Source organism: Grammomys surdaster, unplaced genomic scaffold (genome assembly GCF_004785775.1).
Source record: "Grammomys surdaster isolate TR1022 unplaced genomic scaffold, NIH_TR_1.0 125089, whole genome shotgun sequence".
In the NCBI taxonomy this organism is placed as follows: Eukaryota; Metazoa; Chordata; class Mammalia; order Rodentia; family Muridae; genus Grammomys; species Grammomys surdaster.
The window spans coordinates 163,675-186,526 of record NW_021619993.1 but is presented as its reverse complement, the minus strand read 5'-3'; the positions used below and the strand labels follow the sequence as shown (position 1 = coordinate 186,526).

The window sequence follows — 22,852 nt, the reverse complement described above, 5'->3', positions numbered from 1 at the left end:
AAGATAATTCATACAGGAGAGAAACCCTACAAGTGTGAAGTATGTGGGAAGGCCTTCCATTACCCATCATTACTTTCTAAACACAAGGTAATTCATACAGGAAAAAAACCCTACAAATGTGAAGTATGTGGCAAGGCCTTCCATTATCCATCACGACTTTCCAAGCATAAGAAAATTCATGGGACTGGAGAGATGGCTCAGCAGTTAAGAGAACTGACTGTCCTTTCAGAGGTCCTGAGTTCAATTCCTAGTAACCACATGGTGGCTCACAACCATGTATGATGGAATCTGTTTCCCTCTTCTGGTGTGCAGGTATACATGCAGGTAGAACACTCATATACATAAAATAAATAAATAAGTTCTTTAAAAAACTTTTGGTATATTGCCCGGTGCCTAAAAAAAAAATTATACAAAAGAGAAAACATACTAGTGTGAAGTATGTGACAAGGACTTCCAATGTCAAGCACTGTTTTCTAACCACAAGAGAAGTCATACAGGAGAGGAAACCTGCAAGTATGGAGTATGTAGCCTGGCCTTCTATTGTCCATAATCACTTTTTGAACACAAGAATTCACACAGATGAGAAACCCTACAATTGTTAAGTACAAGTCAACTCCTTTAGAATTTGCCAGATTCTTTCTACTCCTTTCAAACCATACATATGTGAGGAATGTGGAAAAGCCTTCTCTACAAATATATACCAATATTTACAGAAATTAACTCACAGTGTGGTGACAAATGCAAAGAATATGTCCAAATGCTCAACAAAAACGTTAGGGATCATGAGAAAACCCACTCTGGAGAGAAACCATGCAAATCTATAGAGAATGTGGCAAATACTTTAGAAGTTCCATAGCATGGTCTGAACCCATGATAATTTCTAGTGGAGAGAAATATTACAACTGTGGAGAATGAGGCAAAAACTGTTACCAGTCTTCTGGTCTTAAGCAACATTCAAGAATTCATCTGTGTGTGAAGAATGTGCCAAGGTCTTTAGTAATTACTAGGAACTTGTGAAAAACCCTATAATTCATACGAGACTCTACATGTGAAAAATGTCGCAAATCCTTTAATAAACTTTCTTATATTTCTCACCATAAGGTGGTTTTAACTCCATTGAAATAATACAAATGTTAAAATATTCATAATATGTTAACATATCTTTAAACCCTAAAAGTTATCAAACGCTTCCTACTGAATAGAAACCATATAGGATTAAGGGTAAGTAAAGCCTTCGGAATCATTCACACAATCATGTCCAAAGTACAGTTGTCAGATTGTGTGCTTGTTCTCTGGATTTGAGACTGATGCATCCTTTCTGAGTTTTGTTTTTTTCTGTTTTAGAATCAGAACATTTGTTCTAGACCAGTGAGTAGTAAATGTAGTCACTTGTTCTTATGTTGTAGGAGATCACAGTTAAGAGATTGCTTGAGTCTCACGTGACATGGACTCCGGCCTTTCATAGTGTTGCCATTGTTAAATACTCTGGACCTTTCAAGCCTATTTTGCTTATGAGGTGAGGTTGGAGAAAGGGAAGAAATGTTAAGAATAAAACTGTGACTAAAGCTAACATGATGGCATTGGGAAAAACCTGAATTGCCAACAAGACCCATAGCCATGTTAGTATTCCAAGTATACACAAAATACAAAGAAGGAATTACCTCTGAACATTGTCCTCCAATCTCCATGCATGGGCTGCCACATATGCATACATACATGTGCCCAGACAAAATAAACCTAAATTACGCTTTGAATTATGTATGTGTTTTATTCAGACTGGGGTCAAGAAGTAATGCTTGTATTGCAGTTGTTAACTTCATGAGTTCTAGCATCATGTGAGAAGCAAGCCTCTGATTGTTGATTTGCTATTTCTTGATTAGTTTAGTTGATGTCAGAAGATCAGGTGATTGCGGTTTGAAGTGTGTTTTGGAAATGCTGCAGTATAAGGAACTATCCTGAGAACACCTCTTCATCTATCTCCTGCTTCCTGACTCTGGGTGGAACATGATGAGCTTCTTTAAGTTCCTGTTGTCATAACTTTCCCATCATGCATTGTGGTTGGAGTAAGAATTGCCCTCAGGGTCCATAGATTTGAATCTTAGTCGTCAGGCAGTAGCACCTCTTTAAAAGAATTAAGAAGAATGGCATGGTTGGAGTAAGTCTGTCACTGGGGGTTGTATTTGAGGTTTCCAAAGCTCAGACCCAGTGTCTCTGTCCTCATACTGACTATGGATCAAAATGTAGAATTCTCAGCTGCTTCTCAAGCATCGTATCTGTCTCCATTCCACCATGTTCCCTAGCATGCTCCATGCAACAATGATAATGTACGAGACTTCTAAAACTGTCAAGAAGCCTTAATAAATGCTTTCCTTATAAGAGTTATCCTGGTCCGGTGTCTCTTCATAGCATAGAACGCTGAGTAGGAGACCATGGTAGACAATCAACTATGAGGCAAATTAAACCTTTGACTTGCTCTTGTGTGCATATTTTATCATGGCCATGAGAACACTTACTAAATCTTCATGCCAAATGCAATATTCAGTGTGACATTTAATACCTATGAATCAAGTACTTTCTCCCTTTTCCCATTATTGTCCTCCATTTACCCCATTCTCTGAAAAGTGTTCCTTCCCCTCTTCACCTACGTTCCTACATACACGTCTACATGAACAAGCACGTATGTAGTATCAGTTTAACCTTTTGAATTATGAATGCTTTTCTAAAATGTAGATACCATGTGTGTTTTCTCTGTACATTTGTTTTGGGGATTAGTTTTTTTGTTTTTTGGTTTTTGGTTTTTGTTTTTTGGTTTTTGTTTTTTTACATTTTCAGTGTTAAATAAATGACTTTGATTTTGAATTAATTTTTCTGTAGGATGAGCAACATTTCATTTTTTTTCATAACTGGACATCCAGTTTTTGAGCAGTGTTTATTGTAAAAGCTGTTGGTATCAGAATATGGTTTTGATGTCTTGGTCAAAAATCTCACATCCCTTCACTTACTGATTTAGCTTAGGTTTTTAACCTTAAAGTAGAATGGCCTACATGGTTAATTCATGTGAGTATTAATGTAGCCATTTTTACAATGTGATGTTTGCAAATCCAGGAACATGTAATATACTTATGTCCTACAATGTCTTCTTTGGGTAAGTTTAAAAAAATTTTTTTTTATATGTACAGGTCTTTTACCTCCTCTGGTAATGTTGCTCCTGTATTTTTTGTTTCTGGAAACTATAATAAATAGTCCTGATGACTTTTTTTCTCTAATTACATTCTCAGCATGTCAGTTGTTTCTGTAATATTAAGGCTAACGATGCCGGGCGATGGTGGCGCACGCCTTTAATCCCAGCACTTGGGAGGCAGAGGCAGGCGGATTTCTGAGTTCGAGAGTTCGAGGCTAGCCTGGTCTACAGAGTGAGTTCCAGGACAGCCAAGGCTACACAGAGAAACCCTGTCTCGAAAAACCAAACTAAAAAAAAAAAAAAAAAAAAAAGGCTAACGATTTCTATAGGCTTAAACTGCCATTTTACTGAAATTAAATGAGATCTTTATGTGTGCTGTTGAACCATTTAAGTATAGGGTTAGGTCATCTTCAAAGAGGAATAGTCTAACTTCCTCCTTCCCCATTTTTACCCTTTTGCTAGTTTCCATTCTCTTATTTCTTTTTTTTTGTTTGTTTCATTTATTACATTAGAAGTAGTCTTTTTAATCATTTATTTATTTATTTATTTATTTAATGATTACTTGAGTCAATTCTTGCATTACAGTGTAGATAAGGAATCCTTACCTCATGCCAAATTTTACAGGACTTGTTTTCAGTTTCTCCTTCTTTTACTGAGGATTGACTGTGGGTTTGTCATACACAGCCCTTACCCTGGAAAAAGATTCTCCATCCATTCCTACATTCCTTGTAATTTACTCTACAGGTATTGTGAAGTTTCACAACTGCCTTGTCTGCAGCTATTGTAAAGAATTGTGTGCATTCTGTTTTTCTCTCTCAGTGTGGCTTATTACACACAAGATTTGTACAAGTAGAGCAAACCTTTTGTCATAGACATGAAAACAGGTCAGTTATAAAGTATGATCTAAGAAGGAATTCAGTTGAAGTTTTTGAAATTTTTTATGTTCATTAGGAAGATTATTCTGCAGTTGTTGGGTTTTGCAATTTTATTTGTTGGTTTGTTGCAATTTTGGATTTTTAAAATATTTCTTCTCTCATCCCAACCACAGCTACTCTTCCTACTTCCCCCTACCTCCCATCTCCCTGAGACCCATCTGTCCCCCAGTATCTCCTCAGAAAAGAACAGGCCTTTCAGGACTTCTATTTAATACTTCACAAGATTCAGGTACACATCCTTAAATCTAGGGTGGGCTAGGACAAATTGGTACCACAAGCTGGAAGGAGATGAGAGACACCTCCACTCAGACTGTCAGAAGCCCCACAAACGCAAAGCCAACAACCATACGAACCTAGCACAGACCCATGCTGGCTCCACGATTCCCACTTTAGTCTCTTTGAGCCACCATGAGCCCTGCTTAAATGATTCCACAGGGTCTTACAATGTCCTCAAGCCCTCTGGTTCCCAGAATTCCTTATGCTGCCCTTTGACACGATTCCCCAATCATCAAGAAGAAGACCTGATGGAGACTCCCAACCATGGCTCTCTGACTAATGTCCGACTGTGGGTTGGTGTCTCCATTCCCAACCATCGTTCAGAAGATGCCACTCTAATGATGATTAGCCTAGACAATTGGGATAGCTGTGATGGTTCAAATAGGAACAGCCCCTATAGACTCATGTATTCAAATGCTTGTCCCATAAAGAGTGGCGCTATTAGGAAGTGTGGCCTTTTAGAGTAGATGTGGCTTTCTTGCAGGATGTTTGTTACTGGGTGGGGGGACCTGAGCATTGAGTTCTATACTCAAGCTATACCCAGTAGTGAAAACAGACTGTTGTTTTAAAAACAAAAATCTCAGCAGTCAGTTTTACGAATTAATACTCAGGCACCAGACACCTTGGTGGCAGCCTGCTAGTTCAGACAGGCAGAGAACGAACCCAACTGACCCTCCTACTCCACTGGCATCACAGATGGAAAAAGCTTTTTGTCTCTCCATGCTATCTTAAATACACTTCGCTTCAACATCCTTCCTTTCTGTTTACTTATGTTAACTCTCCGTCAGCTCATTGCTTGCTCTGCCTCTTTACCTAGGGTTGAATTTATTTGGCTCTTGGGTTAAAAGTGTGTGCTAGGGCTGAGTCATACAACAAGTTTTTTCCAGCTCACCATCTTGGAGCTCAAAATGTGATCAAATATTCTGCAACTTTCCCGCTTTTTGTTTAAATAAAGGACTCTTCTGCTAACATAAATAAACAACATATTATATGGTAAGAATTACATTCACACTGTCCAGTCCATTTCTATTTGGTTATCTTGGAGAAAGTGTTCTGTATATTCTATCTTCTTGAATCCAAAGTTCTGTACTGTTGCCTGTAGTTTTATGCTCTACCCGAATTTACTCAGGGAGTTAACAGTGCTATCAGCCTGGCTTCCCTGAATCCTTGGACAACACACACACACACACACTCAAGTTTTTTTTTCCTTTTTTTTTTTTTTTACTCTTTCACAACAGATTTTATTGGAGCAGAGTACACACATTCCAATTCTTATCACACGTACCCCCAAAAAGCCATATATTGTGTTCACGTACCCAAACTCTGAAGAGTCACATTGTGTTTATGTATGCAAATGAAGAGCTACACACTGTTTTTCTTTGAACTTATTCCAGTGATGTTCTAGCCTCAAACTTGGCAAGTTTCCCCAAGACCTCTCATAACAACCAAATGCTCAGAATCCTCAGTTCCACCAATTCACAATTTTATGCCACACACAGAACACACTCAAAATTTTCATCTTTCACAGCGTATTATCATAACTGTTAGGAAAATGGACTGCCGTGACCACAGACATCACAGTTCTGACAGGGCAAGGACCAAAGACTGGCTTTCTTACAAAACGGTTCTACTAGAAACACGGGACCAGATATAACTGAAAATATTCCAGACACAAATGCACGACTGAGACTCCAAATTGCCATTTAGTATGCTTTGTATTGAAGAATATAAAACTAGCCCCCTCTACGGAATGTTATGGTGACCCCCCCGAGACAGTCACAGCCTCTCCTGATTCAGTATCCTGCTATTTTCTGGTTGTACCAAAAAATAAACAACCAGCAAATGATTTAACCTCTTAAAAAAACCATTTACACTTAAAAAATGGGATGAGGTGGGATCCCCTCACCTTTTAAAAATGTTTCTAGAGCTACTAAAAAACTCGCATTTACAAAATAGTTGATAAAAATATTCCTCTGGATTGTACAAGAAGGGAGGCAGAGACCACTGACAGGCACGATGGATGCTTAGTCGGACTTGGCTTCTTTCTCTTCTTCAGAGGCTTGGCTCTGGTTTTCCGTCTCTCCATTTTCTGCAGGCAGATCTGTAGCTTGCTGGTCAGCCACTTCAGCCTGTTTGCCCTTCGCTCCCCTCTTCCCTTTTATCTGCACTTTTTTGTCTGCTGCTTTATCCTTTCCCGCGGCCTTTTTTGGCTTCGCGTCCACCTTGGCAGGGGCAGGCTTGGCCGACAGCCTCGCGGAGCGGCGCTTGGGCTCCGCTTTCGCAGCTCCATCTGCATTAACCTTCCTCTTGGGCATCGTGGCGGCGCGGGGTGGGAGACGCGTGCGACGCCGGATCTGTCACGGAGCTGCACTGCCTAGCCGCCACCAGACGAACTCGTTTTTTTTTCCTTTTTAACTTGCTTTAGGATAAATACACTGTACTTAAATCACTTTCTATCATAACGTGGATTTATCAACCTAAAACCATATTTTTACATCTTAAACTATTTTCTTAAATTCTAAACAAGTTAACCTTAACTGTGAGACTACAACTATCTAGTCTTCTGCCACATCAGAGACCCGACAAGGAAAAATATTTCCTGAATAAGCAGGAAGTGTACTGCAAGCAGCTTCCAAAACTATAGAAAGTTTAGGAACTGCTGGTCACCTGATACCTACCCAAGATTCCTCTACAATGTTGGCACATTTATATCTTCAATCTATTGGCCCACAGTATGTGACAATTTTTTTCTGTGAAATAACAAATAAGAATGACTTCTCTACCTGTCCTGGTTGTTGGGCATTTGACTTTGTTTGTGACCTGCTTGTGCACAGCTTGGAAGGAACACGGTTATTAAATGAGGCAATGGCAGCTTCTTGCCCAGTGACAGCTTGTCACATTTGCAGCAAATCCCATTAGGATGTTTTTCAATGCTCATCATCTTCTTTGAAATAGTATGGGGGTGCTGCCATACTGCTAAACTGACATTTCTCATTGTCCATATTCGGCAGATTTCTGATGTTCCTCAAGACCATCTGACAGTCTCAGTGTCAGGAGCCATCTAGGATAGGCTAAAGGCTAGCAGGTGACTTTCCTGAAGGTGGCCCACAGTTTTTGCATGGTCTGTGATGGGTGAGCTCTATCAGAAAGGTCCCAACGAGGCTTCATCTCAGGATTGCTTCCTGCAGCTGATATGCCTTTCCTCTCATTATTAAATTAATATAATGATCCCTGGACGTTAGCCTACCCTACTGAGCAGATTTTCTACAGATCAACTAAAGGCAAACTTTCACAAACTAATCCTGTTTAGTTAAATTAATGATTTTATATAATTTCTGATTTGATTCAAATAATCATAGGAAGAAAGTTTTAAGAGATGGTTTTTGTTGTGGATAGCTCTGGTCTTGTATTTTGATGCTAATTCCACTTTCCCAGTTTGGGCTGCAGAGGAGGAGTGAATCAGTATACAGGTGACTTCTTGTGAACCTTCTGTCCACCTTAATTTGTAAAATAAAGCCTAGAGCCAGTGGTTGGGCAGTAGAAGGGGAGGTGGACCAGAAAAGTTTGGGGGAAAGGGAGAGAGAGGAGGACCAGAGAAAGGAGAAGAGAGAAGAAGAGGAGGAGAGAGTATTTTTCTAATACTTCATGCATCAGATTTTAGTTGTTTTGCTAGAAAGATAAAGTTAGACTCAAGAATAGAATATACCCACTCCTCATAATAGTAAGTAAATGATGCATAATTAAGAATCAAACGAACTTTCATAGTTACACTAAAAAGAGAAAATTGCTTGGATAAATTTTTGCTCAAGAAAAATCATTCAAGTGCAAGAATAAAACCACAGGTGTGCTGTTGCATGTACTAATTAAAAATCAAACGGTGCTATTGCTGGCTACTCTCCAACTTCGATGAACTCCCCATGCCCATGGTTATCCCCATGGGCTTGCCCCCAAACCTTCTCACATTCCCAGTCATCTGCCCCCTGTGGCTAGCTGTCACAAATCCCATAACCCAGTAAATCAAAACTCTAGAGGCTTGTAAATTATCAGTCAGATTTATAACAGTAAATTCTCAACCCATCAAATGCCTACACAGTGAATTCAGAGCCAATTGATATTGATAGAAGCTGCCCACCTAGACTGGATGAATTGCCCTATTTTATTCTATGGTCTTCTATGATATTCATAGCTACCTGTGGCTATTTCAAGCCACATGGATCTGGTTCGTCCTCTTCCTCCATCTTCTCTGTCCTTCCTCTTCTCTGTCTTTCTCCTGCCTGTCCCCTGTCCTCTCTCTCTTTGAAATTCTTAGCCTCAGCTTCCTATTTCATTATCCAGTCCCAGACTCTAGCCTGATATTTCACCTGCCCTCACCTGCATATGACAGCAGTCCTCAGTGTGCTCTATCAAAAGGCAAGGCCATAGGAAACTGTTGCTTTGAGCTTATAATGAGCATATAGAATGAAGTGTTGCTTTAAACTTGTTATTGATAGTGTTCTGTAACTCCCATTTTGTATAACATTTAATTTACAAGGTAATTATCTAAAGAACTTTTGTCTAAGAAAGTATAAAATGGCCAAAGAAAAGTAAAAGTTAGTAGCTTGAGGGTAGGAGCTCTGCCTCATCCATCCATCTAAATGTTGTGATGTAGCTGTTTTCTCTTTCATCTAGTGTGTATGTTTTCTGTAGGAGTGACTCTTTTCTCTCTGATTCACAAAGAGGTAACTAGCCTGTCCTGTAATAGAGCTCCTGGGCCCCATTTTTTGAGTTATTTGTTGTTTTGGAGGTTATCTTCTTGAGTTCTTTATGTATTTTGAATATTGAACATAGGATTAATGAAGTTTTTTCCCAATCTGTAGTTTTCTGATTTCTCCTAGTGACACTGTCCTTTACCTTACAGAAAGCTTTTCAGTTTCCTGAGGTCCCATTTGTCAATTGTTGATCTTAGAGCCTGAGCCATTAGCGTTCTATTCAGGAAATTTCCCCTGTACCAGTGAGTTTGAGGCTCTTTCCCACTTTCTCTTCTACTAGATTCAGTGTATCTGATTTTATGTTGAGGTCCTTGATCCACATGGACTTGAGCTTTGTGCAGGGTCATAAATATGGATCTACTTTCATTCTTCTACATTCAGACCACCAGCTAAACTAGCACCATTTATTGAAGATGCTTTCTTTTTTATTGTCTGCTTTTGGCTTCTTTGTCAAAAATCAATTCTCTATATGTGTGTGGGTTCATTTCTGAGTTTTTGATTCTATTGCATTCATTGATCTGTCTCTGTACAAAAACCACACACTTTTTAATCACATTTTTTCTGTAGTACAGCTTGAGGTCAGGGATTGTGATTCTTTCTGAAGTTATTTTATTGTTCAGGATTGTTTTGGTTGTCCTTGGTTTTTGTTTTTCCATATGGAATTGAAAATTGCTCTTTCAAGGTCTATAAAAAGATGTGTTGGAATTTTGATGGGGATTGCTTTGAATCTGTAGATTGCTTTTGGTAAGATGGCCATTTTCACCTTGTTAATCCTTGCTATCCATGAGCATGGGAGATCTTTACATCTTCTGACATCTTCTTCAATTTCCCTATTCAGGGACTTGAAGTTCTTGTCACGCAGAACTTTCACTTGCTTGATTAGATTTATATCAAGATGTTTTATATTATTTGTAGGTATTGTGAAGGATGTTGTATCCCTAATTTCTCTCTCAGCCTATTTATCATGCACATAAAGAAAGACTACTGATTTCTTTGAGTTAATTTTATATACAGCCACCTTGCTGGAGTTGTTTCTCAGCTCTAGGACTTCTCTGGTAGAATTTTGGGGGTTGCTTATGTATACTATCATATCATCTGCAAATAATGATACCTTGACTTCTTCCTTTCCAATTTGTATCCCTTTGATCTCCTTTTGTTGTCTTTTGGCTCTAACTAGAACTTCAAGGACTATATTTAATAGATATTGAAAGGGTGTTCAGTCTTGTCTTGAGCCTGATTTTAATGGGATTTCTTCAAGTTTTTTTTCCATTTAATTTGATGTTGGGTAGTGGTTTGCTGTATGTTGCTTTATTACATTTAGGTTATGTGCCTCAAATCCTTGCTCTCTCCAAGACTTTTAACATGAAGCGTTGTTGGATTTTATCAAAGGCTTTTTCAACATCTAATGAAATGATCACGTGATTTTTTACCTCCCCCTTGGGTTTGTTTATATTGAAATTCTTTGGATTTGTGGATTATATTGATGGATTATCATATACTGAACTATCCCTATGTCCCTGGGATAAAGCTTATTTGATCATGGTGAAAGTTTCTGTTGTATTCTTGGATTCAGTCTGTGAGGATTTTGTTGAGTGTTTTTGCATCAATGATCATAAATACAATTGGTCTTTAGTTCTCTTTCCTTGTTGAGTCAGGGTTACTGTGGCCTCATAGAATGATTTAGGAGTGTTCCTTCTGTTTCTGTGTTCTAGAATAGTTTGAGGAATATTTTGTATTATTATCTCTTCTTTGACAGACTGGTAGAATTCTGCACTAAAACCACCTGGCCCTTGGCTTTTTGTGTTTGTGTGTGAGGTTTTTAAATGACTGCTTCTATTTCTAACAGGTTATGGGACTGTTTAGATAGTTTACCTGATCTTGATTTAACTTTGGTATGTGGTAGATATCTGTCTAAAAAATTATCCATTTTGTCTATATTTTCCAGTTTTGTTGTGTATAGGCATTTGTAGTAAGATCTGATGGCTTACTGAATTTCCTCAATTTCATGTCTTCCTTTTCACTTCTGATTCTATTAATTTGGATAATGTCTGTGTGTCTTTTAATTAGTTTGACAAAGCATTTGTCTATCGTGTTGATTTTCTCAAAGAACCAGTTCCTGGTTTTGTTGATTTCTTGTATCATTTTCTTTGTTTGTAATTGGTTGATTTAGGCCCGGAGTTTGCCTATTTTCTGCCATCTACTCCTCTTGGGTATGTTTGCTTCTTTTTGTTCTAGAGCTTTCAGGTATACTGTTATGTTGCTAATATAGGATCTCACCAATTTCTTTATGAAGGGACTTAGTGCTATGAATTTTCCTACTAATACTGCTTTCCCAAATTAACACTCTGTCCCATGAGTATAGGTGTCCTATGTCTTCATTTTCATTGAATCCTAGAAAATCTTTAAATTTTTTATGTATTTCTTCCCTGACATACTTCCCTGTATGTGTGCTTTCTGTTGTTTCTGTTGTTGTTGTTGTTGTTGTTGTTGTTGTTGTTGTTGTTGAAGTCCACAGCCTTAGTCTGTGGTAATTTGATAGAATGCAAGGGGTTATTTCAATCTTCTTGTATCTGTTGAGGCTTTTTCTGTGTCCAAATATATATTCAGTTTTGGAGAAGGTTCTGAGAAGGAGGTGTATTCTTTTGTTTTGCGGTGAAATGTTCTATAATTATCTGTTAAATACATTTGGTTCATAACTTTTGTTAGTTTAATTGTATCTCTGTTTAGCTTCTGTTTTGATGACCTATCTATTGATGAGAGTGAGGCACTGAAGTCTCCCATGATTGTTGTTTGGGGTCAGTGTGTTTTGAGCTTTAGTAAAGTTTCTTTTACAAATGTGGTGCCCTTGCATTTGTGGCATTGATGTTCAGAATTGAGACTTTCCCTTGGTGTATTTTTCCTTTGATGAGTATAAAGTGTCCTTCCCATCTCTCTTGATTACTTTTTTTTTCAAAGTCTATTTTATTGGACATTAGAATTGCTACTCCAGCTTGTTTCGTGGGACTGTTTACTAGGAAGGAAAAATTTTTCCTATCCCTGTACTCTGAGGTAGTGTCTATCCTTGATGCTAAAGTGTATTACTTGTATGCAGGAGAATGATGAGTCCTGTTTATCTATCCATCTTTTAGCCCGCTTCATTTTATTGTGGAATTGAGTTCATTGATGTTAAGAGACATTGACCAGTGGTTGTTATTTTCTGTTATGTTGTTGATGAAAGTGGTTCTCTCTGTTTGTGTGCTTCTCTGCTTTTGGGGTTGTTGTGAGATTATTAATTTCGTGGTTTTTTGTGTGTAGTTATCCTTCTTGTGTTGGAGTTTTCATTCTATTATTCTTTGTAGAGCTGGAGTAGTGAAAAGATATTATTAAATTTGGCTTTGTCATGGAATATCTTGGTTTTCCCATCTATGGTGATTGAGAGTTTGCTGGGTACACTAGTCTGGTCTGGCTTCTGTGGTCTCTTAGGGTCTGTAAGACATCTGTCCAGGATCTTCTGGATGTTAGAGTCTCTGTTGAGAAGGCCATTCTATCTTTCTGTCAGGTCATCTTACTTCAGGATGGTGGGGTACAAGGTAAGATCAGTGGATTCCAGGATCATGGGCCCACTATGGCACTTCTTTGGCTGTGAGATGAGTTTCTTGTCAGAAAACATACTGTGCAGAATACCATGACAATGGATATGTAACTTTGTAAGTTCATGAATCGTGGTTTGGGTAGAAGCATCATGTATAGGAAAGGCAAATCTATAACCAGAATAAGTAGCTATTCCAGTAAGAACAAAATGGGCTTTTTTTTCCCCATGGAGGAAGCTGTCCAACGAATTGCTGGCTGATCACCTCGGTGAATGGTGCTACATCTGGGACTCAGTGTTGCTCTCTGGTGTTGGTAGATGTGGCATCCAGCAGGAGCTGTAGCCAGGTCAGCCTTGGTGAGTGAATATACATGTTTTTGAGCCCAAGCATAACCCCATCCTGCCAAGATGGCCACTTTGTTCATGTGCCCATCAGGCAATGACAGGGATGGGGGACAGAGGCTGACTGTCCAAAAAATGGATCTTCTTATCCATTTAATTATTGAACTTCTCCTTTGCAGAAATTACCTTTTGACGAGCATTTACATATGACACAAATATCTTCCCATCTTTTGCCCACTTGGAGAGATCTATCCACAAATACTTCCCCAGACATCTTTCACTAACTTTCCAAATGTGATCTTTCCAGGTCCCCAATTATTCAGTCAATTCATTAGCTATATTCCACGAGTCAGTAAAACAACCACACATTTCTGCTCATTTCTTCCTCCAAAAACAAAACAAAAACCCAAACTTCCATCCACTGTGAGTATGTCCCTTCTCCAGTATTTTTCAGGGTTGTGCCAGAAAGGAGTTGTAATGCTGCAACTGTCCACTTCTGGGTGGTGCCTCCAAAATGTGGCCATAGTCTTCTCTTCTTCAGTCAACCAATCTTGCAGAACACTCCATGAGCCTATAGGTGTATGTTTGGCCACAGACAAAATTTAACAGAAGGAGAAACAATTTAGGCAACTTCTTTATGTAACTTCCTGGTGCTTTTTGGACCTTCTTGGGCCCAATCACACATATACATATACTACTTGCATTTGATAATATATTGTTGCTGTGCATGCCCTACTTTATGACTTGGTGGCTCTGATAACAGCCAGCTCATGAGAGGCAGTTCAGGTCACGTGGAAACTTGGTGTCCTAAAGTCAAATGTGGAGTTTCACTAAGGTCCAATAGCTGTCAAGAGCTGTCTTTCAAAGGGAGAATAGTTATATGTAAATGATGGTAGATCCTTGCTCCAAAAGCCCATGAATCTTTTCTGTGATTCACCTATAGTGGCCTGCCAAAGGCTCCAAACAGCATCTCTATCTGCCACTGACACCTCAGGTATCATTGGGTTTGCTGGATCATATGGTCTAAGTGCTAGTGGGCCTACATAGAAGCCTGGACTGGTTGAAAAGCTTTCCTTGGTTCCAGGCCCCACACAGAGCTAGCAGCTTTCCAAGTCACCTGGTATATGGTCCTAAGTAACCTACGCAAGTGAGGAATGTGCTGTCTCCAGAATCCAAATGGATGCACTAAGCACTGTGTTTGTTTTCAGTGGTGGGAGAGGCCAGGTGCAATTACTTATTCTTCACATTAGAAGAAATATCTCTACAAGCCCCACTAGACTCCTTGGAATTTCCCTGGGATAAACAGTCCTTGAATTTTGGTTGAATGTATTTCCCATCCACTGATATGCCTATGTGTTGCCAATGAGTCCAAAGTAGTTGCTACCTCCTGTTCACTTGGTTATGACACAGAGCTGGAGAGTTAATTCATCTTTGAGGCAAATCTATAAAGGTGTATTTCTGGCCTTGCCAACTGAAAGCAAATTGCTTCTGGGGTTCCTTATGGACAAATACTAAGAAAAGGGAATTCATCCGCTACATCAATAGCTGCATACCATGTAGCAGGAGATAATGTGTTAACTTGCTCAGTTAAGGACATCACTGCTTCTGGTACAGGCGCTGCAACAGGAGTTACTACCTGATTTTATATTCAATAGCCAACTGTCATTCTTCGTGATCCATCTGTCTTCTGCATTGGCCAGACAGGAGAGTTGAAGGGAGATGTTATGAGAACTGCCGCTCCAGCTTCCTTCAGATCCTTGATGGTGGCACTGATTTATGCAATTCATCTAGGGATACAATATTGTTTTTGATTCACTATTTTCTTTGGCAAAGACAACTCTAAACGCTTCCATTTAGCCTCTCCAATTTTAATAGTCCTCACTCCACATGACGGGGAATAAATCTGAGACACTGTCCAGCTTCTATGTATATCTATCCCAGTTATTCAATCTGGAACTGGGGAAATAATTACAGAATGAGTTCAGGGGGCCACGGGACCTACTGTGAGTCAGACTTCAGCCAAAGCTCTACTTATTACCTGGCCTCTAAAAGCTCCCACTTTATCTCATGGGCCACAAGGTTTCATGGAATCTCCCAGAATCAGCATCAATTCAGAAATGGTATCCAATAGGTCCTGGAAAATCTGCTTATTGTCTTTTCCCAGTGTACAGTTATCCTTCTTAAAGCACATAGGCCCCTCTGAGGGAGAACTGGACAAAAGGCTAACAGCAAAACTTTTAGGTGTCTAATAAAGGTCCTTCCTTGGGGGAACTTGGCCAACTCTTCATTCAAGCAGTTCTGAGTCAGAAAACTTGTTCATATCTGAAAATTGATTCACTAAACATGATTGCCAACTGAAGTTGTTTTTCTAGCAACCTTGGGCTACCCCCTTTCAGTTTCATTACCTGGTGGCATGGTAGGCTCTTGTCTAAATTCCTCTGTCACTGCCTGAATATTTTTCTTATTCTTATTTATATGTCTTTCTAAATTTTGTGTAAATTCCTGTCTGTGTCTGAGTATTTTGTTATTAAGTCTTTCTAAGGCTTGCTTAAATTCCTCTGTCTGAGTCTGAGTATTTTGCTCAATTTCATTTATTAAGACTCTCTATTTTTCTTCTAAGGCTTGTCTCTTATCAATACACTTTTTGTATCTTTTTTTCTTTTTTTTTAAAGATTTATTTATTTATTTAATGTATATGAGTACACTGTCTCTGTCTTCAGACACACCAGAAGAGGGCATCAGATCTCATTACAGATGGTTGTGAGCCACCATGTGGTTGCTGGGAATTGAACTCAGAACCTCTGGAAGAACAGTCAGTGCTCTATCCAGCCCCCTGTATCTTTTTTTCTACATCTTTATAGGGTTATTTTTGAGCTGGTATAGAAACCCACTTTAGCTAATAAGAGTACAGTATGAAATACCAAAATGATAATAATTATAATCTATATTGAGCCAATCTCAGGTAATTAGCTAAGATTAATTAGAGTCAATTAGCTCTTTGTTTGTAGCCTCTCTTCTCACGTGATCTAAACTAGCACTGTGCAGGCTCCTAAAGTGTTCTACTATGGTACTTCCCATCCTTAACTCTCTCTTTGAGCACTTCCCAGATGATTTACCAAATCTGTTGGCTCCTCAGTTTGTCTGCAGCTGGAGTGATTGCTGCATCTGTAGGTGGGGTCTTGCCGCACATTGAAGCACTAAAATGTCTTAAAAACCAAAAATATCGGGCTGGAGAAATGGCTCAGTGGTTAAGAGCACTGACTGCTCTTCCTAGAGGTCCTGAGTTCAATTCCCAGGAACCAGATGGTGGCTCACAACCATCAACAACGGGTATCCAATGTCCCCTTCTGGTGTGTCTGAAGACAGTGACAGTGTACCCACATACATGAAGTAAATAAATCTTTAAAAAAATATATCATCAGTTCAATTTTAATAACGAAGACTCAGGAGTCATATGCTGTGGCAAAAGACTGCTAGCTCAAAGAGGCAGCGAAAACAGCCAGCTGACCTTTGTACTTCACCAATGTCCCAGAAAGAGAAAGTTTTTTCTCCTCCTCCATGCTGTCTTAAATATCCTTCCCCTCAATGGTCCTCTTTCTGTTTACTTATGTTCCCTTTCTGTCAGCTGGTTGCTTGTTCTGCCTCTTTCTTATCTTAGGGTTGACTTCATTTAGCTCTTGGACTAAAGGTACGTGCTAGAGCTGAGCTTAATAGGCAAAAGTGAGCAACAACCCCCCCCAAGAGATAGATTATGTAGTGCTTTATTAACTTTAATTTTTAAAATGCCAATGAGCAAAAAACTACGGCTGCTGAAGGACGTTGGATTAGGGAAAAACTGCTGAACTAAATTTGTTTATTTTAAGGATGTTATAATATCAGAACAGAAAACAGGAAGTGTATTATGCAGGGGGAAAGGTTATGCCTATTCTTCCACAGGAAAAGAAAAATTCTCTCCAAGGTGATAAAAATCAGACAAGATAAAGGGAGACCTCCTGAAGACCTTGGCTACAGACAAGAAGGAGATTGACAAGATCAACAAGATAGGTGATGTATAGGTTTTGATGTATATGTCTCCATGCACTGAGACAGCTCTGGGACTGGCTGAGACTTAATTATCTATATACAGCCAATAGGACTCATTGGGTACAAAATTCTCATGGCTTATTATTACCTACCATCCTTTAAGATGGCATGAATCGAAATTTCTATTGTAGGTTATCTGATCAAACTAACCTCTAAAGAAAGGCAGTTGTCTTTATTGATCTTCCTTAACTTATCGGTGCATGCTACATGTTCCATATGAATGCCTTTCCGGAGTTATGTGCTGCTTGTAAGCTTTGTATATTGCACAATGGAAGAGGAGAAAGATGGCCTTGACAATATTCACACTCATACCTAAACCACACAAAGACTGAACAAAGAAAGAGAACTTCAGACCAATTTCCTTTATGAGTATCGACGCAAAAATACTCAATAAAATTCTCACAAACTGAATCCAAGAACACATCAAAACAATCGTCCATCATGATCAAGTAGGCTTTATCCCAGGAATGCAGGGTTGGTTCAATATATGGAAATCCATTAATGTAATCCACTATATAAACAAACGCAAAGAAAAAACCACATGATCATCTCACTAGATGCTGAGAAGGCATTTCACAAAATTCAACATCCCTTTATGGTAAAAGTCTTGGAAAGATCAGGAATTCAAGGCCCATACCTAAACATAGTAAGAGCAATATACAGCAAACCAGTAGCCAACATCAAACTAAATGGAGAGAAGCTTGAAGCAATCCCACTAAAATCAGGGACTAGGCAAGGCTGCCCACTCTCTCCCTACCTAGTCAATATAGTACTGGAAGTCCTAGCCAGAGCAATTAGACAACAAAAGGAAGTCAAAGGGTTACAAATAGGAAAGGAAGAAGTCAAAATTTCACTATTTGCAGATAATATGATAGTATACTAAAGTGACCCAAAAAATTCCACCAGAGAACTCCTAAACCTGATAAACAACTTCAGCAAAGTGGCTGGATATAAAATTAACTCAAACAAATCAGTAGCCTTCCTCTACTCAAAGGATAAACAGGCTGAGAAAGAAATTAGGGAAATGACACCCTTCACAATAGTTGCAAATAATATAAAATACCTTGGTGTGAATCTAACCAAGCAAGTGAAAGATCTGTATGACAAGAACTTCAAGTTTCTGAAGAAAGAAATTGAAGAAGATCTCAGAAGATGGAAAGATCTCTTTTCTCTCTTCTCTCCTTTCTCTTCAGTCTTGTGCTAGGGCCAAAATGGTAGAGAGGGAATGAAAAGAAAAAGGGGGGTATATATAAACAAGAGGATGAAAGGGTAGATTGTTGAATCTGTTTACACTAAAGAGCATCAACAGGCTAAATAAATAACGTAGGTGTACAATTGATATATTCATACAAATATAAGGTTATTTACATTAAAATATACTATATTATGTTTCAACCATGTTTTAGGTATCATCATACATAAGCAGTTCCCTTAAAAATGTAACCTAAAGTTCCAGGCCTTGAAAGTTACTATTTCAAACTGTTTAAGATAATTATAAAATGCAAGTTAGTAGTCATTCAATCAAACCTGTAGTCTTGTTAGGTTCTAGTTTAATTAATTATAAAAATAAGCTTTGTTTCCCTACCTGTAGTTGTTTTCAAATTTTAACAGATAGATAGCTGTAAACAGGCAACATCTGCCTACTCAGAACCTCCATCTACAGTCTTCTTCAAATATGGCAAACCTAGCCACTGGTCAAAAAACTCGCTTGCCGAGACTCCTCATAGCATGCTGTCCAATGTTTGGCCAAATAGGACACTGGGAAGTTGATTGACTAACTTTGCAGGGACAAAGTATGACTATCCTTCTATATCTCTGCTTCCCATGAATCCTGTCAGGTGTTCTAGGCTTCTAGGATGAAGATGGATGCCCTAATGTTGCAGACAAATGTTGGGCGACTGCCCAGGCAGCTAGCAGTCTGTCATTTCTATAGTATTGGAAGCTGCTTCCTCTGTATTTTCTGTATTCTTAGGTAATATTTATCCTTGTCAGGTCTCTGATGAGGGTGAAGACTGGATAGCTATAATATCACATATAACTAAGCTATTTAGGACTGAAGAAAATGTCTTAAGATTTAAAAGGATATATTTTAGGTTGACAATTAGAATTATAGAAGAGAGTGATTCAGGGATAGAACTTTGGACTCATCAAGATAGTATATATAGTGGAGTACTATCTCCAAGGTTGCAAAACACAAATGGACTAGACATTTTGAATGTAATTCTTACCTGAGAGTTCAGAAAATATTTCTTCTATATGTTAGAAATTTATTGATTTTAGAGAAAAAGCCATTCATTAGACTAAAAGGAAGAGATGCTGGGATAGAATTTTATATACTGTATAAAGGTTTTCTTTGTATTACTCAGGAGAGAGCTGACTGATGCATGGACTTTGGTGTTGTTATTTTTATGACTCATTACCGACCTCAGTCTTTTCTAAACATACATATATATCTCTTGCCTTCAGATTGTCTCAATAAAGAACTGATGGCCAATAGCTGAGGTTGGAGAGGAAAGATGGCACTTTGGGGACAGAAATAGGCTGTGTGAGAAGAATCAGTTGCCAGGTTGTTTCTCCAGCATCACACTGAGATGGAAGGAACAGGTGCCAGCACTGAGTGAAAAGTAACAAGCCATGTGGCAAACGTAGACTAGAATATGCAGGTTAAGTCAGACATGCTAGCTGGGAGTTAGCCAGCTAAGCCCTAAGATAAAATAAATATTAATAAGTTTCTGTGTCATTATTCTGAAGTTTGATCGTCCTAGAGAGTACGACAATACCACTTTCTGATATCTTCTTCGATTTATTTTTTTCAAAGATGTGGCATTTTTGTCAAACAAGTCTTAAATTTGCGTGGTAGGATTTACACAAGATATTTTATATTATGTTTGGCTATTGTGAAGGGTGTTGTTGCCCTGATTTTTCTTTCAGTACATTAGTAGTTTGTATCCCTCTGCAAAAGACAGTTTGACTTCTGCCTTTCTTCTATGGATCCCCTTATTCCATCCAGTTTCCTAATTACCCTAGCTACAACTTCAAATGTGTATTGAATAGATATGGAAGGAGTGGAGAACCTTGCCTCATTCCTGATTTTATTGAAATTGCTTTGAGATTCTCTCCATTCAATTTGATGTTGGTCACACTGGCTGGTCTTGTGTGTCAACCTGACACAAGCTGGAGTTATCACAAAGAAAGAAGTCTTTGAGGAAATGCCTCCATGAGATCCAGCTGTAAGGCATTTTCTCAATTAGTGATCAAGGGTGGGAGGGCCCATTGTGGGTGATGCCATCCCTGGGCTGGTAGTACTGGGTTCTATAAGAAAGCAACCTGAGCAAGCCAGGAGAAGCAATCTAGTAAGCAGCGCTCCTCTATGGCCTTTGCATCAGCTCCTGCCTCCTGGTTCCTCCCCTGTGTGAGTTCCAGTCCTGTCTTCCTTTGGTGATGAGCAGCAATGTGGAAATGTAAGTTGAATACACCCTTTCCTCCCCAACTTGCTTCTCAGCCATGATGTTTTGTGCAGGAATGCAAACTCTAAGACATTGACTAAAGTTTTGATGTAAATCACCTGTATTATATTTAGCTATGTCCAATGTGTCTCTACTCTTCCAAAGACTTTTGTCATTAAGGTGGGTTGAATTTTATCAAAGGCTTTTTTGGCGTCTAATGAGATGAGCATGTAGTTTTAAGTTTCTTTATATGGTACATTACATTGACTTGTTTTTTTTTTTAATGTGGAGTCATCCCTTCATGTCTGAGAGGAAGTCTACTTGGTTATGTTTTATAACATCTATTGGTGCCGGGCAGTGGTGGCTCAAGCCTTTAATCCCAGCACTTGGGAGGCAGAGTCAGGTGGATTTCTGAGTTTCAGCCCAGCCTGGTCTACAGAGTGAGTTCCAGGACAGCCAGTGCTACAGAGAGAAACTCTGTCTTGAAAAAAAAAATCTTTGGTGTGTTCCTAGATTTGGTTTAAAGAACTGTATTGAGCATTTTTGCATCTATGTTTATATGGGTTATTATTCTCTTTCTTCATTGAATCTTTGTGCGGTCTGGGTATCAGGGTTAGCATAGCTTCACAAAATGAATTTTGAAGTTTCCTCTATTTCTATTGTTGTGGAACAATTAAGGATTATTGGCCTTAGCTGTTCTTTGAAAGTCTATTTCCATTCAGGAGAGAGTTGGTTAGATTCCCTTTAGACATTAGCACTTCTGTTGTTCTTGAAATTCAGGCCTAATCCATGGTGGTCTGAACAGAATCAGTGGGTTATTTCAATTTCTTTATGCCTGGAAAGAATTACTTTGTGACCAAGTATGTACTCAACTTGGGAGAGCTGAGAAGAAGGTATATTCTTTTGTTTTGGGGTGAAAGGTTCTGTAGATATCCTCCAGGCCCATTTGTTTTAATGTTTGTCAGTGATGGTATTTTTTTTTTTTTTTTTTTGGCTGGATAACCTGTCTATTGGTGAGAGTGGGGCACTGAACTCTCCAACGATAAATATGTTAGGGCCAATGTGAGATTAAGCTTGGTGATAGTTCTCTTTTAGTCATAAGTCCTTGTATTTTTTATATAGATGTTAAGAATTGAAACATCATTCTTGTGGATTTTTCCTCTGATGATTTTTGAAGTGTTCCTCCCTGTTTGTTTTTTTTTTTTTTCTTAATTTTGGTTAGGATTCTATTTTGTTACACGATAGAATAGCTACGCCAGCTTCCAGCTGAGGTTCATTTGCTTGGAAAATATTTTCATAAAACTTTACTGAGGTGACAGCTATATTTGATACTGAGGTATGTTTTTTTTATAGGTAGCAGGATGGTCTTTTTTCCTTGCATCCATTCAGCTAATCTATGTCTTTTTATTGAAAACTTAGTCTATGTCTATTTACTGAGGAATTTATTCTGATCTTTAGTAGTTTGATTATTGTATGACAAGGAGACAGTGGTAGTTTGAACATGTTTGGTCCATGGGAAGTGGCACTGATGGGAGGTGCAACCTTATTTGAGGTGTAGTCTTGCTACAGGAAGCAAGTGAGGAGGTGGGGCTTTGATGTCTCAAACTTTTGGTCAAGTCTGGCCAGTGTGATCCAGAGCCTCTTCCTTGGTGTATGAAGACAGTCTGCTTCTGCTGCCTGCAGAGAAAAATGTAGAACTCTGGATTCTGCCGGCACCATGTCTACCTGCACCCTACCATGCTTCCTACCATGATAATGAACTGACCCTCGGAAAATGTAAGCCAGCCCCAATTAAATGCTTTCTTTCAAAAGAGTTTATCCCTGAAAAGCCTACAAATGTGTGAGACTCAGACTAGGGTTATTTCACTTGGCTTTGGCAATTACTGGGGTTCGAGCCCTAATTTACTCTTCTAACTGCTGTCCTGGCTACCTTCCCGGTGGTGAACTTCAAATACTTGCTGTTTTTCCTGGCCATGTCCCTCCAATGGCATCTTTGTCCTCTTTCCCCATTCTTCCCCCTTTTCCTGGTCTCTCTTCCCTCTCTCTCTTCTCCACCCCCTACCAAAGTAACTCAAAACCCACCTACCTCTAATCCCTCCAGTAACTGGCTGTAGCCTATTTCATTTATCCAATAGTTTTAAATCTAGGAACAAGGTTTGCACAACAGAATCTTATAAATGTGAGAAGTCAGTGGTAGGCGTAGACCTTCAGGTAGAGAATTTAGCATTACAATACATAGCAAGAGACAAAACATCAACACAAACGCGTATTGG

At 38.9% G+C, this 22,852-nt stretch overlaps 2 protein-coding genes across 2 annotated transcripts in view; one reads left to right on the top strand and one right to left on the bottom strand.

Moving 5' to 3' along the window:
- The window catches only part of LOC114636949 (zinc finger protein 728-like), a 12,808-nt gene extending 10,426 nt beyond the window's left edge, over positions 1 to 2,382 (top strand). Inside the window, exon 5 of the mRNA XM_028785042.1 lies at positions 4 to 2,382. Coding sequence (XP_028640875.1) covers positions 4 to 282 — 279 coding nt within the window. The 3' untranslated portion in view covers positions 283 to 2,382. The remainder of the gene's footprint in view (positions 1 to 3) is intronic.
- Positions 2,383 to 6,395: 4,013 nt separating this feature from the next.
- Positions 6,396 to 6,780, bottom strand: LOC114636958 (non-histone chromosomal protein HMG-14). Its single transcript, XM_028785054.1, has one exon. It carries the CDS (start codon positions 6,705 to 6,707, stop codon positions 6,417 to 6,419), a length of 291 nt encoding a protein of 96 aa, XP_028640887.1. The 5' UTR covers positions 6,708 to 6,780; the 3' UTR covers positions 6,396 to 6,416.
- Between the last annotated feature and the right edge of the window lie 16,072 nt (positions 6,781 to 22,852).

What these genes read in the sequence shown, in the direction of transcription:
- LOC114636958 (XM_028785054.1), bottom strand. Translation starts at nt 6,707, where the DNA reads ATGCCCAAGAGGAAGGTTAATGCAGATGGAGCTGCGAAAGCGGAGCCC.